Source organism: Solanum dulcamara, chromosome 1 (assembly GCF_947179165.1).
Source record: "Solanum dulcamara chromosome 1, daSolDulc1.2, whole genome shotgun sequence".
In the NCBI taxonomy this organism is placed as follows: Eukaryota; Viridiplantae; Streptophyta; class Magnoliopsida; order Solanales; family Solanaceae; genus Solanum; species Solanum dulcamara.
Genome location: NC_077237.1, coordinates 34604080 through 34617807, shown reverse-complemented (window position 1 = coordinate 34617807; position 13728 = coordinate 34604080). Strand labels below are relative to the sequence as shown.

The following is a 13728-nucleotide window of genomic DNA, read 5'->3' as shown; positions in this document are numbered from 1 at the left end:
GGGATCAATGACCTGAAAGGGTCCTTTTAAAAGGATGTCTCGATAGAAGTGCCTGAGAGCATTTTCAAGAATAAAAAAAGGCTTTCAAAACAAGCTTTTTTAATTATTGATTTGTTGAGCATCTACTACTTGCTGTCTATATTTTGTTTGATGTAACCTTCCTTTCCTTCCTTAGATATTTCTACTGTAAAACTATGTGCAGTGCAGCTACAGCATCATGCTCGGCATAGGCTTCCAACATTTCAATTGATCTTTGTGCACGTAATTGAGTCCCTCGTTTTTGTACCGGTAAGCAGACTGCTAATTTCCCAGTTGATTCCATGTATGTTTTGTAGTCAGTGAATGTTGGTTATATATTCAAGGCCATTCAGATATAACTTAGAGTTCGACGTGCAGATCATGATAGGCATCCTATTTTTTTTGTTCGAGTTTTATGATGATCAGCTGCTAGCTTTCATGGTGTTAATTTTTGTTTGGCTGTGCGAACTATTCACATTAATCAGGTTTCTCTCTCTCTCTCTCTCTCTCTCTCTCTCTCTTTCTCTCTCTCTCTCTCTGGTGTGTGTGTGTGTGTCACATGTGCTCGCATGCACATAGACGTGGATAACTAATCTCTATTAGTTAAAAAATGACAAATTCAGATTGTACTTGCTAGCGACCCAAGTTATTTAACTTCATGATAATCTAAAGCGCTAATACTGTTTGGCTGTCGTATGCAACACATGCTTTGGTCTTCCATCCTTCTCTCTCTTTCTCTCTCTCTCTCTCTCTCTCTCTGGTATGTGTGTGTGTTTCACATGTGCTCGCATGCACGTAGACGTGGATAACTACTCTCTATTAGTTAAAAAATGACAAATTCAGATTGTACTTGCTAGCGACCCAAGTTATTTTACTTCCTGATAATCTAAAGCGCTAATACTGTTTGGCTGTCCTATGCAACACATGCTTTGGTCTTCCATCCTTCTTTCATACTAGTATCTATGATTTGAAGTTTGGAACCCGAGAAACATCTATAGTGGTGTACATCTTAATGGGTCGTATACATTTTTGGATGATGATAGTTGGCTCTATATCTAGTTGATTGAAGGAACACAATTTCACCACCTCTTTAAAGCTGTTTGAAGTCCCTATTCATACTGCCTGAGATTTTACCTAATAATTGAAAATGATTTGGTGCTCCCTTAATAGCGGCCACACATTTCCCTTTTGGAAGACCTCTATCAGCATTTCGTTAGTCTGATGGGTTAATGGCTAGTTTCTTGATCAGCCGCTTATGCCAATACTATATATTGATCAGAAGTGTTGGTTTTTCAATAAAGAAATTAAGAAAATAACAGAGAAAGACTTTGAGAGAAAAATACTGTAATGAGGCCAAAGAGAATTATTTTATTTTGCTTTCTTGGACTGTACATTTATAAGAACAAAAAGTAGTAAAAAGATAATGGTAAACTAGCCTAGAATATCTCTGCAAAATATCTTAATAAACTAATTATTAATAAATAGGAAAAACTAGCTAACCAACTATTAACTAGGTTTTATTCAAAAACTAAGCAGTGAAATAAAGTTAGTGCAGTTTAAAAACATAATTCTAACAGTCCTCCATGCTGGAGGAACTGCAGATTCTAGACTTGGCTGGAATTGACCTCATGAACAAATCTGCCAATTCATCTTTTGTCTTGCAAGGCTTGTGTGCATCTTCTGTTGGATTAAATGAGAAGCTTTTATCTCCCATTTCAACTTGTAAAATCTCTTGCTTAGTGGAATCAAAGATCCGACAATATTTGTCCCCAAATAATAATTTAAATCATTTTTCCATTAACTGACCAACACTCAACAAACTTTTATCAATATCAGGCACATAAAAAATATTTTCAATTATTTTTGTACCTGAACTTTAATTGATTGCAACAGATCCTTTTCCTTTTGCAAGAATATAGTCACCATTTCCAATTTTGATTTTCTTGTTTTTCATAGACACTAACTCTTTAAAAAGATTTCTGTCATATGACATATGGTTTGTACAACCACTATCAATCATCTAAAAATCAGATTTTTTGGTTGAAAAGTAGTTGCCACAAATAAGTGGTCTTCTTCTTCAGTGGTGACTTTAGCAACTGCTTCATCTTTTTGAAATTTGCTTTTGCAAATTACAACTTCATGACCAAGTTGTTTGCAGATCTTGCATCATGCATTTGGTCTCTTCCAACACTTAAATGGAGTTTGTCCATTTTTGCCATAGTGCTGACAAGGTGGGTAATTTTTCAAGAATTTACCTAGTTGATTGAAGGAACACAATTTCACCACCTGTGTAGTGTGTACTACATGAACTTCTAGATCATCGCACTCTATGGGATTTGCTGTGTACTACATGAACTTCTAAATCTGCTAGCAGCACTTCACTATGAAAACATGAACTCCCTAGGCCCAGACCAATTCAACTGGGGAGTTGCAGATAAAAAGGAATTCTCAGTGAAGGCAGCCTACAAACTTCTAGGTCCACTGAGCATAATCACAGAGAGTTGGTCATGGAATCTTATTTGGAAGAGCAACCCCCCCCAAGATGAGTTGCTTCAGTTGGACTGCCATACATGAAGCATGTTTGACACAAGACAACCTAGCAAAGAGGAAGTTTCAGATGGTCAGCAGATGCTATATGTGCCTGAGGGAAACATAAACACATAGCCACCTTTTTCTACAATGCCTGTGGCATCAGATCTATGGAGCATGTTTATAACACTTTTAGGGCTCAGATGGGTCATGCCACAAAACACCAAAGACTCATTTGAAAGCTGGAGCAAATGGAAAGTTGATAGCCCCATCAAGATAATATGGAAGATGATACCAGCAGCTATTTGTTGGAGTATATGGAATGAGAGAAATAGATTATACTTTAATGGGATATCAACTACCTACCAATCTCTAAGAGCTAAATGCCTTATGTATCTGTCTGTCAATAAATTTATTAATCTCCGCCCCTAGCCACATGTTCCCTCACCTGTGCTCAACATCTACCATACAATGCGACAGGCCCAAATGGGTTAAGTACCTCTGAAGGATACCAGTAAGTTTCGTTGACACCCCCCTGAGCGGAGGACAAGACTATTCTGGACTATATATGTAAATATAATGAAATGAAAGAAGTAAAGCAAGTAATTCACATAATAAATATTGTGAACCTGTACGCCAAAATTGAATTTGAAAACTTAGTCTGAAGCTACTTTTAAAGCAGTAACTATTTTGATCAGTTTTCAGGAAAAGCGGTCTCGCTGCAACTACCTGAAGCGACATGATAATAACTGACCTCTTTCCTTGCATGCACTTCTTAAGCTTTGATATTAATGAAGCTTCCTATTTCAACTGCAATATACATCCACCCCATATTAATGCCATTTCGGCGATGATAATAACTGACCTCCTCTTTCCTTGCATGCACCACTTAAGCTTTGATATTAATGAAGCTTCCTATTTTAACTGCAATATTCATCCACCCCGTATTAATGCCATTTCGGGGATGATAATAACTGACCTTCTCTTTCCTTGCATGCACAGGATACTTATATAACGTTCATGTTTGTTGTAGTTCCTCGAACGAAAGAACTTTGAGAAGTGGTCACGAAACTTCCATCTTCTCACATATTTCCCCTTCACTCTTGATGCCTCCTTCAGAGTATAACACCACCTCTTCATTGTTTTCTGGCTAAACGTTGTCCTTCTGATCATATTTCAACCTCGTTCTGTGCAGTCACACCACACCTCAGCTCTCAGTTCACTGTTGGTTATGTCATAGGATTTAAAACCCACAGCAAAATAAATTGTGTTGTCTTCCATCTCAGCAAGCTAGTTAGTCTGTACTTTGAAAGGTAGGAACTGATTAATTCCGGCCAAAGCTGACCCCTCTGAAATTGTGGTACCACTGAAAATGAAACGTTGGGAAGTGCCAACCTCAAGCAAGGTGCCTAAGGGCGTACTCCCCTACTCCCCTCACCCCTGTCCCAGTACAATTAGGAGTACATTTATTTTGCTATCTTAAAGAGGTTTAGTTAGAAATAGTGACTTATTCAGAAGGATTTTATTTCTCGTGTACCTTTATTTCTCTATTTTAAAAGCAAAGGTGCCTGAGGGCGTTCCCCTACTCCCCTCACCCCTGTCCCAGTACAATTAGGAGTACATTTATTTTGCTATCTTAAAGAGGTTTAGTTAAAAATAGTGACTTATTCAGAAGGATTTTATTTCTCGTGTACCTTTATTTCTCTATTTTAACCATGTTGATTATCTTTTGCAGCGTACGCACACCAATATCAATGAAGTACTTTCCACGCTTCTTTTTGCTTTACTTTCTGGTTTTCCACATCTACTTCTTTTCTTATAGTTATGGTATGTCCATATTACTTGTGGTTCAGATTTCACTTACTTTTCCAGTTTTCCTTATCTGACAATATGGTCTATTTTATCAGGTTTTTGTTATCTAGCACTCTCGACAACAGCTGCATTTATGCAACATCTTATTTTATACTTCTGGAACCGTTTTGAGGTAGAATGCAACTTTGATATTTTTAGCAGTTAGAGATTCTCTTTGTTTTAGGGGCTTTGGAAAATTAAACAAGTTTAGACACTAGAAAACCTTATGATGATTACTTTATATTTGTTTGGTGGATGTGAATATATTATCCCTGACTTTACAGTACAGTTCATCTGAAAGATGTGTTACCTGTGTTGGAATGCTTGAGAATGTCTATTATACTCCTTTGATCCTGTACAGTCATGTCCAGGTGTTGCAGGTGTGCTAGAAAACAGAGGAAAAAACCCAATGATTTCTTAAAACAGTTTGAGCACATCTTTGTTTTTTCTCCCAATGGAGAGAAAATGTTATATAATTGTGTCTTTAGGAATGAATTCGACTGACAGAAACGCTAGAGGAATAACTAATTGAAGTTAGATTACACTTACAGTTCCTCCCGACTTAACACATAATAACTTCCTGACTGTGTTCTCAAATTACCTATGATCTTCAGATTGATAATGATAGCATCATGCTTGAATGTATTTTCTGAGTATTCCATGCTTGATCTATGTATGTTTTACTGACTAGATGGCTGCCCTAGCAAATCTAACACTCCTTGAATTAGGTTTACTACTGATTGATCCTGAGCGTCTTTGCTTACACTTGATCACTGTTCGAATTCCTGGCTTTATTTCAAATTAGATGGGAGTTTATCTGTCAATACATATTTTAAAAGGAAAATAATCTTCTTATCATTGCAACCTAATATATTTTGGGATTTGTCCCTGTATGTTTGTCGTTCAGGTTCCAGCTTTGCAGAGATTTATGCAAAGCAGGCGGTCACATTTTCAGCAGCATCCTGATTTTCATGTCACCTCCTCTACGATTCTTGCATCAACTTTGCACATCACAAGATTAAATGCAAGGAGCCCTGCTCCAACTAATGTTGATATGGCTCCTGGTCCTGGGCCTAGAATTGATCCGTCAGTGCCAAGAAGTGGTACCACTGAATTTCCGGGAGTTCCAGATCGACAAGGGAATGGAAACCAAGATGAGTTTGGTGATTCTCTTCAACTTGGAGAGCAACCTGATACCCGCCAGTCTGAAACTGGAGCTAACCCAGGGTCTATGAATTCATTCAGCTCCTCGTTGCTGTGGATATTAGGGGGTGCTTCTTCTGAAGGTCTAAACTCCTTTCTCTCTATATTTCGAGATGTACGAGACCATGGTCAAGATTTTGCTGGACCACCTGGACAAGAAACTCATGCCACCCAAAATCCTGAATAGATGCAGATGGAAGCTGAAATGTTGGCAACGTAAGTACAAGGGAGAAGAGTATTGGAAAACACTGTTTATCCATGAGAATGGTGAAATGAGGCTGACTGAGGCTGTCATTGTCTGGACAGATTGTAGAAGTTGTAGAGAATTCTGGAGTTGATGAATAGGCCAAGGAAAAACTTATTATATTTTAATTTTTTGTTTTGGTTTTACTTAACCTTATGTACATAGGAATTGAAGTAAAATGTGGGAGGATGTGAGAACCTTCTCGTGGTGGAAGCTATGTAAAGCTATTTTAGTGCAATCCATCATTATTTTCGTCTTTTAAGTATAACAGGTTTGACGTTATTGTTGTTTTTATATTGCATTTTAGTTATCCTCCCTAAAACAATGTCTTGGTCATTTGCTTATCCCCAGATCCTGCGGTTATTGTGTGCGCTTTGCGAGATCATGAACAAAATAAGTTTATAAAAATACTTGATCGTTTAATAAATTGATCAAGATGGAAGATAAATTGTGTGTGTTTACGAAAAATAATTTTAAAAATAGATTCAGATACAAATATTATGCCTTTCCCAGCTAGTTTAACACACTACATATCACTAATTCCACATTAACAACAATATGCCTAGTGTAATTCCACACTTGAGGTTTGGGGAGGGTAGAACCTTATAGAGACAGAGAAGTTGTTTTCAATAGACTATCAGCTTAAAATAAAATATTTTCAAGCAGTTTGAAAAAGGAAAACATAAATGGTAGTAACCATAACAAAATAATATGAAATGAGAGAAGAACAAAACATACAAAGGAAAGAATAGTAATGACTGCAAAATTATGTGATAACCGAAGCACAAAAAGCACAGGTGAAATCGAAATAAAAAAAAAAGATACTGTGAGAATAGTGCTAATAGCGCTAGTAAGAAAGAAGGTCCAAGTATGACCACCAATCCTTTCCCGTAGGAAAGCAAACAAGCATTCAACTACCTATTAACCTTTTACCCTAATTTGTTGAACTATCCTATCTAAGGTCATGTCCTATAAGCTCAAAATGCACCACGTCCTGTCTAATTATTTCTCTCCAATACTTTTTCATTCTACCTATACCTCTCCTAATTTCCGTCATTTTCAACCTCTCACACCTCCTTACTAGAGCATCTACACTTCTTCTCTTTACCTACTCAAACCATCTCAGTTTTCCTTCTCTCATATTATCCACCATGCAAGCCACTCTTACCGTGTCCTAGATATCTTCATTTCTAACTCTATCTCTCCTAGTATGCCCACACATCCACCTCAAGATTCTCATCTCCGCAATTTTCATATTTTGAATGTGTGAGTTCTTAACTCTGTCCCGTACAACATAGTTGGTCTAACCATAACTATGTGGAACTTACCTTTAAGTTTTGGTACAAGACTCCGGAGGTGAGCCTCCATTTGACCAATTCCGCACCAATTCAATATGTGACGTCATTATCGATCTCTCCATTACCTTGAATTAAAACCCCCGATTACTTGGAACATCCTCTCTTGGGGATGACCTGAGCATCAAACCCCACTTTCATGCCAACCTCATGAATAACATTACTGAACTTACACTCTAAGTATTCAATCTTGGTTTTGCTCAACTTGAATCCTTTAGACTCTAAAGTTTGACTCCAAACCTTCAGTCTACTGTTAACTCTGCTGCGAGTTTTATCAATAAGATGAACATCTATAAATAACAACCGATATAATCTACTCCATAAAGGAACTAAATAAAATTTCAGCAAAATCTCTTATCATTTGGAGACGAAGAGTATCGTATTTTCCTTACAAGAGTGTAACTTCATTTTACCTTAATATGTTGAATGCCTTCTTCTTTATTTTTTAATTTTTTTAATAATTAAAATAAGAAAAGAAAATCTAGAAACACAACATAATTTAAGTTTCTTTTTCAATTAATCGAATGTTCTTGTTATTCATTTAAAAAAATCAAATATGGTATGAGGACCCTTTTTATTCGTAACATAAAAACATAAAAAAGGATCAAAGAGGCCGAAAGTCTAAAAAATAAAAGTGAGCTAAAAGCAATAAAGAGATCAAGCCCAAACCGGACCTGGTTCGAAAAAATGCCTACGTATCTGGAGAGATCCTCAGAAGTGTAAGCAACACACTTCGACCAAAGTTCAAGATACATTTGAAAATGTTGTCGGAAGTGTGATGTTGGAATTATCGTCTAGTCTTAATCATTCTCTTGGTAATGTATACTCTTGGACCTCATGTTGAGTTTGTGTTCCTCATCAACTATCAGAAATAAGTCCTTGATAGATCTTTTACTTTTGAGTCTACTTTGTTGTATCTCTGATTTCTAGTATTTGAGTCTCCTCCTTTCACTCAGTTGCATTCTCCGATGGTTGGAGGTGCTCTTTGTCCCATGGATCTGAAGAGGGTATCCATCGTGAGAATCTATAGTCTAAACTACTGTGAGGGTATCTCCTTTCATATTTTTTTCATTTTTTCTTTCCCATCTTTTGTGATGTACATCTTTTTGTCGACTGAAGCAAAGTGAAGTATAAGGAGCTCATTTCTCATGCTTTCATTGAAGTTTTCTCTAGATCTTAAATCTTGATGTTCCAATTTGACCATGCAACCCTTGATTTTTACTATAATTCCTTTTTGTTGACTGAAACAACTTAGGCTCTAGCTCATTTATTGTAAGGCCCGAAAGTTGAAAGGTCTGAAATCGAGGTTCAAAAGAAGTTTCTCAGAAAAATCTCAACTTTTGGCACCAGGTGGCCCTTTATAAAGCCCTTCACGGGTCGTGGTGCTCTTCACGAGCCCCAGAGTGCAACCGTAAAGGTCACTAGTCAAATGAAAATTTTGGACAAGGGACCACGTGATGTAAACCATGAGCCATGATGAGTCCTATGAACCCAACTTCTCAAACTCCTATTCTGGGTGAGCACCACTGGAGGGACCACGGCCCGTGGTGGAATCCACGAGCCGTGGTGTCCTCCGTGGAGGTCACCCCTCAAACTCCAAGTTCAAGTCCAGCACCACGAATACCACCATGGGCCGTGGTGGGTCCCCCGTCTAGGTGCAATTTAAGTTTAAGTTCAGGGGTGTTTTGGTTTTTTTCTATATTTTCATTAATGAATGTGGATGGTTTTATAGTTTTATTCTAACCGATTAACTATCCTAAGCTCCCCTAACCCCCTTATTATCACCCAAACACTCAAAACCTAAATTTATATCTCTAAAGTGTAACTCAAGAGTCTTCTTCTTCCTCAAGCAACTCAAAGGATTTCTTCAGAATCAAAGCTTCAATTCTCTACAATTTAGGGCTCCTTAGATCAAAGGTACATGGGAATTAATTTATGGGCCCTGTCACCCATGAAATCCCAAGTCTTCTCTCAAATTCTCTTATGAATTCTTCTTCTAAAAGTCTTAATTTCATGATTTTGCATTAGGTCTTCTTATTCATGATATATCTTATGATTATTGATTAACTTATGTATAATTCACATCATGTTGCATGATTTCAAGATGAATTTCAATGACCCATGCTATATGCTAGTTTCAAGTATGTTTTCAATGAAACATGATCATGAATTTCAAAAGATTTCAATGAAAGTGTTATGAATGATATTCAAGATTTATGAATGACTCATGAAAGATTATTAATGATGTTTCAATGATTCTTTGAGCAAAGAAGTTATAGTGCAATAAGGACAATTCTTGCACAATCATGTTAAAGAGGCGATAAAGACAATTTTCACCAACTCATGGACTCTTATGAATCAATCATGTAATGAGCTATTCTATGATTTTCTTATGATGATGGTTTGGTATCTATTATATCATTTTCTAATGATGTTAATGACTATATTTTCGTGAAGCTCCGTTGGGATAATGACTAAGAATCGAGAGAATTTAAGTTGGGGTTCGGTCTGGTAGCCATTTTAGCTACCCAAGGAAATCCGAGTAGCAACCTTTAGTCCCAACTATGTTGTCTGTGTAGGTTTATAACGCCAATATGGCGAGCTAATAGATCCACATATATCACACAGTTAGAGGAAAATACGATCAAGAAGTCCACCTTGGCAAGGTAGACTTTTCCTTCTTGATGTGGGGATCATCGGATTCCATATTATAGCTCGCATGATCTTATATATCAGTTAAAATTCCTATCCCACATCAAGGTAAAGAAAAGGTATAAAGTTCTCATGATGATGTTTTTGATGCATTGACTAATGATTATGGTGTTTTAAGGTTTACATGGTTTTACTCATATTTTAAGATATTGGTCTTGCATCTTATGGTTCATATTGATTATGTCCTATGTTTATTATTCATTCATACTTCTCACATACTTAGTGCATTCCATGTACTATGATACGCCTAAATTACACCTTCCTAAAAAAAGTATAAAGCGATCATTAATCAAATATAGAACCTAACAGAGGTTAGGGTCGATTCCACGAGGAATATGGTTTAGACATAGGTTAATCATTTATTATTTGTTTTGACAATCAGATTATTTTTGTGAAAAATGTTTTTTTATTTAAAGTAATTAACTAATTACTGGTAAAGTTACTGCCATGTGACCAGGAGGTCACGGGTTCAAGCCTTGGAAACAGCCTCTGGCAGAAATGCAAGGTAAGGCTGCGTACAACAGACCCTTGTGGTCGGGCCCTTCCCCGGACCCTGCGCATAGCGGGAGCTTAAGTGCACCGGGCTACATGTAAACTAATTTAATTGCAAGCATCAAGTAACAAAGTAACAATTTAATGTAGTTTAATTCAGTATAAGACGAAACTAGGGTGTACGTTTTCCCCACGAATCCTTAACTATGTAGACCTTTTTTATTAGTAATCCCTTTCTAGTATGTTACATGTAGAATCGGTAAGTTAATTTCAACTAAGTCCTTGATCCGGTAAATAAGTGAATATCACCACACAACTTGATCCGTCTACGGGTGTATGCTTTACTAACCCTTACCAATGATCCCAGATTTAGCTATCTTTTCATCCATTCAAGCTAATTAAATGAGGATAATTAGCCTCAATCTCGTTGTTTAATCCTTTTTTCCATTTTTTATCTCCTTGATCCGACAAGTAAGAATAAGGCAAGTTCTAATGTGGGCCCTCGTTAAAAAGCAATCAAAGCAAAGGAAAAAATAATACATGCATGCACACTATTCAAGAATTATTTTTTATTAAGTCTACATCATAAATTCTTCATGGTTCCCACAACCCTAGTTATGGAATTAACTACTCATAACTACGTGATCATAATCAATAATATTTAGTCTAAAATAAATCATGCACTTACAATTATGAATATGAGAATCCAAAAGCTTCAAATACAATCCGAACGTAAACGTCAATAACAAAAATCAAGAATTCAAACTCAAAAACATGCATTCTCAAGAAATAATCCTAAGAAATATATTTATAGATAACTAATCCTAATTAAACAAAAATTGGAAGAAATAGGAAAACTTAAGTCGGTTGGGTCCTACGACTGGTAGACAAGTTGACGAGTCATAGGTTCAATCGTAACACAGCACCTTGCACTGCCAACCCACATCTTCTTTCAAGGATGACTCCTACGAGCCATAAACTTCACTACAACTTGTAGACTCATTCGTTGACCAAGTCTTGATATTCAATTACTGTGGATCTCTTCTACGGGTCTCTTTACCACTCGTAGACCTTCTGATGAGTCATTAAACTGACTCATAATTCCAGTCTAGCCTTAACTCATCATCATCACTTTGATGACTGCCACCTATGACTCGTAGAACTTTACAAAACCCCTTGTAGCCTCCAAAAACTACCATCAGTACTGTGTTTTCCTCGTTTAATACCATGTCTTAGTTTCCTGCATAACAAAACAAAAATAACATCAAATCTACTAACAAATGCTTAAAAGACATGAAATTTCACAAGTTCAAAATATTATAAGTACCGTAAATCCATGGTACATCAACATCCTTAACTTAAAATGGTTGCTTGTCCTCAAGTGACACTATTATAATAAAACAATAGAACGCAACATAAGACCAAGAATATATAGTTATCACAAGGATATTCAACTCTCAACCCCTTCCAACTTCCTTTCATGATATCATTGCAACCATTTTTTCAAATCAAACTAACTCAAGAGGATCAATATAAGATATTTTGTCACGACCGACCTAGGACCTAATCGTAACACGATGATCAAAATCCCGACGGGCTCCAACCAAGCCTCTTTACATATCATTAAGCATACATAAGATAAAGTAAATGCGTAAATAACATAAGAAGAGTCTAAAACATATAAAAGAAGAGTAAAATTGACTACATAGACTCCATATCATAGGTCAAACAATGCCTCTATTAGATAAGATGGGGGCGAAGGGGGGGGGGGGCTAAAACATATCCCTAGCTCACCCTCAACATGAAAGAAATAAACATCTTTGAAAGGAGAAACAACCAACTCATAACTAGTCTTCGATAGATGAGGACTTACTAAAAACTTTAACATAAGGAAACTCTACTAGACATGTGATAGGAGCACGATCCTCAATCCCTACATTCTGAGATAATGTAGGCAACAATATGCGTTAGTACGTTTGAATGTACTAAGTATGTATGCATGACATGCAATATAAGTCATATGATACAATGATCAATTTACGTATATGATAAAAGAAAATAAGTCAAGTCATGAGAAGAACCACGATGATCAAAGCATTTAAAGGACATATTTGAAATCATGAAAGAACATAGGGGAACATACATATGTGGGATAGAACCATAGCAGGTAATAAGACTATGGAAGTTATAACATGGAATTTTGATGTCTTTCCATACAATGGAAGAAAGAGGAATCTACTTGCCAAGGTAGACTCTAACCCGCTAGGCAGATCATGTACATACGCTATATGTGGACCCATTAGCTAAGACATAAAGAAAAACCTATGGTGGCACGTAGTTTAAGGCACTAGATGCTACTAAGGCTTTTGGTTGGGCCCCCACCTTAAATTCTGCTCGGTGCTAAGTCAAATCTCATGGAATACATAACATAGTAATCATACTTGCATATATCATAAACTTGTCCAAAAACATTATAATTCATAAAATAGCTTATTTTTATATCATACTTGCAATGTGAGTATAAGCCTTTCAACATTACAATATCATACTTTCATAATTCATGTCATTAGGTTCCTAGGTCACACCACATAGGACCCTAAGTCATCTTTCTTCATAACTTGCATAAAATTTATATCTTGAACATACTTTTAATTCATGATCATATTACATACTTGAATTTAGAGTAAAACTCATATACATAATCGATTGAGTAAAAACTATGAGCATACTTTGAAATTCTTGAGCTTCGTAATCATAATTCATGTAAACCATCATATAAAATAGCTTCATATATGGGCATTCATAATTCAACATAAATCATGAAATTAATGTAGAAACATACTTATAATGATAATTTATAATGATTAAAAACATGATTGAAATAACCCAATGCAATTCATCAAACTAGGGTTACAAACCCAATTGAAAGTAACGGAATTTTGAGTAGAAACCTTGGGACTCTATGATGAAAGAGAACCATGGATCAATCCCTACATACCTTGAACAAATTTGAACTTGGAATGGAAAAAGAATATTTGTTCTTGAAGAAACCCTAACCAACTTGGGGAAGAAGATGAACTCTTGAATGAACCTTGAGAGAAAAGTCTTAAAGTTGTTTGGGAGTTAATGAGGGAAATGAATAGACTTAGGAGTATTTAGGACAATTACATAATGAATCTAGTCCCAAAGAATATACATTAGTGAAAGAATAGGGAATTGACTGAATTACCCTTCATTTAACTAAAATAGAGACTCACCACGGAGGACCCATCATGGTTCGTGATGTTTATCATGGCCCATGGTGGCGTCCGTGATGCTAGACTT

General features: G+C 36.3%; 1 protein-coding gene across 3 annotated transcripts in view; it reads left to right on the top strand.

Annotated features, from left to right (window-relative positions):
- The window catches only part of LOC129903639 (membralin-like protein At1g60995), a 51976-nt gene extending 45825 nt beyond the window's left edge, over window positions 1-6151 (top strand). For all 3 annotated transcript variants that reach the window (XM_055979192.1, XM_055979188.1, XM_055979196.1), the window contains 5 exons: window positions 203-288; window positions 397-503; window positions 4283-4374; window positions 4455-4531; window positions 5306-6151. In XM_055979192.1, the coding sequence (XP_055835167.1) occupies window positions 203-288; window positions 397-503; window positions 4283-4374; window positions 4455-4531; window positions 5306-5788 (845 nt within the window). In that variant the 3' untranslated portion in view covers window positions 5789-6151. The remainder of the gene's footprint in view (window positions 1-202; window positions 289-396; window positions 504-4282; window positions 4375-4454; window positions 4532-5305) is intronic.
- The last annotated feature ends 7577 nt before the right edge of the window (window positions 6152-13728 follow it).